We start from the raw sequence: 3,351 nt of genomic DNA on the forward strand, positions 1-3,351 counted from the left end.
GGATAATAGGAAAGAAAACATCTGATTGCATTGATAGATATGAAGCATTACAATTTGGTTTTTAGGCCTGTCAGGCCCTAACTAATGAGGGTTTAGCCTCTTATTGTCATGAGAGACTTGTACACTTTAGGGGGTTGATGTGGATGAAAGAAGATGATAGATGACTAATAACAAGAAAAGGGGGAATGACTAAAGAGAGAGGGTTTCCCCTAAGGGATAGACCTAGTGTGTGGGTCGTGTCCCTTTCCTTATGCTTCCTACTCCTTTTATAGGCCTAAGGTAACTTAATTTTCATGCGACCTCACGCTTAGCACAGGCTTTTTGCGCTAAGCGTGCCTTTAAGCTTCTTTGTGGGCCTTTTTCGCGCTAAGTGTGTGTTGTGCGCTAAGCAAGAGTGCATGCTGGGACTGTCTGGCGCGCTAAGCCAATTGTTCAGTTCTTCCCATTTTTCTTCAAGGTTTTTTCTTCCAATTTTTGCATCAATTTTCCTCTAAAACACTTGAAATCTTCTTCTTTTAACATCTGCTAATAAAAAAATGCAAAGATATTAATTTCTTTATTATTTCATTAAAAACAATAGTAAAGTAAAGAAATTACAATCATTCTTAGCCAAAATTGACTATCAAATTAACTCAAATTTCGCAGTTATCAACAATCAATTGAAATTGTTTGGATTAATATTTTTAAATGAAAATAATTTTGTATTATATAAATCATAAAAATAATTAAATTCAGGAATTATAATTTTTAACCAAAAAAAGAAAATATATATTTTACTCAATTATAATCAATTCAAATAATTTTTAACGTGATATATATTTTTAAATGATAATATGTGTGGACATTTTCAAATATCATATACTCTAATTAACATATATTATTATTATTATTTCCTCAATTTTCTCTTTTACTCGATAGGTATTAATATTAGACACTGATGTTCTCCATTGTTTTTTTTTTCTTATTGGCACTACTAGAAAAACGCTTACAGGTAATGTCATCAAAAGCTCACTCTATTTCCCATTTAATTTAGTACTATTAAGAAGTTATGAAACAAAGGTTTTTATTTTACTCACTTCCACTCAGTTGTCAATCTCCTGCACGTTAATATTTTCGTAGACTATGCGTTTTTTCAAATAGTCTTTCCGTCTGTGGCGCATTTTCATGTTTCATGGTCTCCTTCAATTTTGTGTGCTTGCTTGGTATCTTTGATGGGTTTGCAGAATCGTTTTCCAAAGTCAATTCATTCACTTTTAGCAAATGCCTTTATCAAATTATATGTTGTCTGTGACTCCTGTTTCAATAGGGGAATACATGTTAGCTTCCTGGTTAGGAATGATGGTATATTCTGTGCCCATAATGAATTATATTCAGGAGTAATATAGGTATTTATATAAGTGTACTTAAAAAACAACAATTTTGTGTATATATTTACAAAAAAGAGGGGAGAATAATGGCATATTAGGGATGAGAACACTACAAAAAAATAGTGTTTTTCCGACGGCAAAAATCCGTCGGTATCACTAAAAATCCGTTGCTAATTAAAGGTTTCCAATTTATCAGTCGGAAAAACGGTCATAGGAAATATAAATTGACGGATTTGTTTGTCTGTCGAAAATTTTCGACGGAAATTCTATTAGAAATAATCTGTGGGAAATTTCCGACTTGCAATTTCCGTCGGAAGTTTCAGACTTATATTTTCAGTCGAAAATTTCCCAAGAACACTTTTCGACGGAGTTTTCTCGAAAATTTCCCACAGATCCTTTCCGACGGAATTTCCGTCAAAAATCTCCCATGGATAAGTTCCAACGGATTTGGTGGTCGCAAATTTCTCATGGATCATTTCAGACGGATTGTTTCGTCACAAATTTCTGTCAGAAAATATATTTTTTGTAAATAATATATTATTTCTATTGTTTTTGTTTTTTTATCATTAATAATTTAGCAATTATTTTATGCATTTACATTATTTAGCATGAATATTTGAATTAATACATACTTTTAGTTGAGGAAATAATGAAATTGATAAATCCAAAAGATAGGGTAAAATAAATCATGAAGTTAAATTGAAAAGATATGTAAAAAAAACATAGTGTAAAATGTCAATGTCGATTGTTAATAGTAATTTTGGGTTACTAAGTCAGTAGTCAAAATAATCATCAGGAGAATGCCTCTGCTGGTCATCTGCCTGGTCCTGTTGGTCTTCTGCCTGGTCCTACTGGTCAACTGCCTGCTGTTGGTGAGGTTGTTGTTGTTGTTGTTGAATAATGTTCTGCGCCTCTGGAGGCAGGAACTGAAGGACTACTGACTGAAAAATGCGTATCTCCTCTTTTGATTGACGCAGCTCCTTCCTTAGGCGATTAATCTCTGCAGCATCTTCAGCAAGACTGGAAGATCCATGTGTATGCTGCATGAAGCTGTCATTTCCACATTTGTAAGTATGAGCAAGGTCTCCAGTAGCATAAAGGCGTCCCTTATGCTTTGGTCCTGCAACTGCAACCCAACACCGACTCACAAGTCTTTGTTCTTCAGCAAGGTCTAAGGGAGTGAGTTGGGATTCACCAGCACTTGATGCAGCATCAGACCTGGCTTGAGATAGTCTAGCCTCAAATTCTTCTTGTAATTCATAAACAATTATTATTCCATAAATATAATAAACATTTTAAAGAACAAAAAAATATGCGAGACAATGGACTCACATGTGTCCGTCTAGATCTATCATCGACAAATTGACCAGTATCCTTTCGTAAATGAGTTTGCTGAAAGACTTCATCTACATGTACAGATTGACCAAGCTCCTCTGACTATTAACAAACATTAAAAAATAAACATTAAGTGGTAAACTAATAAGTATAAACAACTATGCATTATAATTTTAATGTACATACCAAGCGAATGGCATGATCCTGCAAGCTGATAGAACCACCTGTGTGCATACACCCACCCTTTTCAGATGCCCAATTTTTTTTGGCCTGTGCACATTTGGAACGATACTCAGGTGCATTCCAATGTGATAATAGATCGTTCCAAACACAATCTTCGATCCAATATGGCCTTTTATTTTCATTTTGGGCATCCCTAAACATCTCAGAAAGTCTATGAGAAGCTTTCGAGTTAAAAGCTTTTTTTATTTCATTCTCTTCCTCGGGTCTCCAAATCAATTTTATCTAAAGTATAACAAAGTAATGAAATTGTACACAATTAGAAAAATACAAATTTTATAATTTCAGTTAAAATACAAAAATAGCATTATTATCCATTTCAACCTTTGAACTAATTCATTAATAGAAGAATAATTTACCTTAAAACGCTGGAAAAAAAGTTCCTAATGATCTTTTAGAATCGCTCTCC

At 33.5% G+C, this 3,351-nt stretch overlaps 1 protein-coding gene across 1 annotated transcript; it reads right to left on the reverse strand.

Moving 5' to 3' along the window:
* Window positions 1-2,215: 2,215 nt before the first annotated feature.
* Window positions 2,216-3,086, reverse strand: LOC114378670. The gene is made up of 3 exons (XM_028337317.1): window positions 2,889-3,086; window positions 2,735-2,804; window positions 2,216-2,616 (listed from the first exon to the last, which is right to left on the reverse strand). Exons 1-3 carry the CDS (start codon window positions 3,084-3,086, stop codon window positions 2,216-2,218), a joined length of 669 nt encoding a protein of 222 aa, XP_028193118.1.
* Window positions 3,087-3,351: the final 265 nt, after the last annotated feature.

The sequence above is a fragment of the Glycine soja genome, chromosome 12 (assembly GCF_004193775.1).
Source record: "Glycine soja cultivar W05 chromosome 12, ASM419377v2, whole genome shotgun sequence".
In the NCBI taxonomy this organism is placed as follows: Eukaryota; Viridiplantae; Streptophyta; class Magnoliopsida; order Fabales; family Fabaceae; genus Glycine; species Glycine soja.

What these genes read in the sequence shown, in the direction of transcription:
- LOC114378670 (XM_028337317.1), bottom strand. Translation starts at nt 3,086, where the DNA reads ATGTTTAGGGATGCCCAAAATGAAAATAAAAGGCCATATTGGATCGAA. An exon ending in AGGATCATGCCATTCGCTTG is followed by an intron (nt 2,805 to 2,888) that starts GTATGTACATTA and finishes GTTTGTTAATAG; the next exon opens with TCAGAGGAGCTTGGTCAATC. An exon ending in TCATTTACGAAAGGATACTG is followed by an intron (nt 2,617 to 2,734) that starts GTCAATTTGTCG and finishes ATGAATTACAAG; the next exon opens with AAGAATTTGAGGCTAGACTA.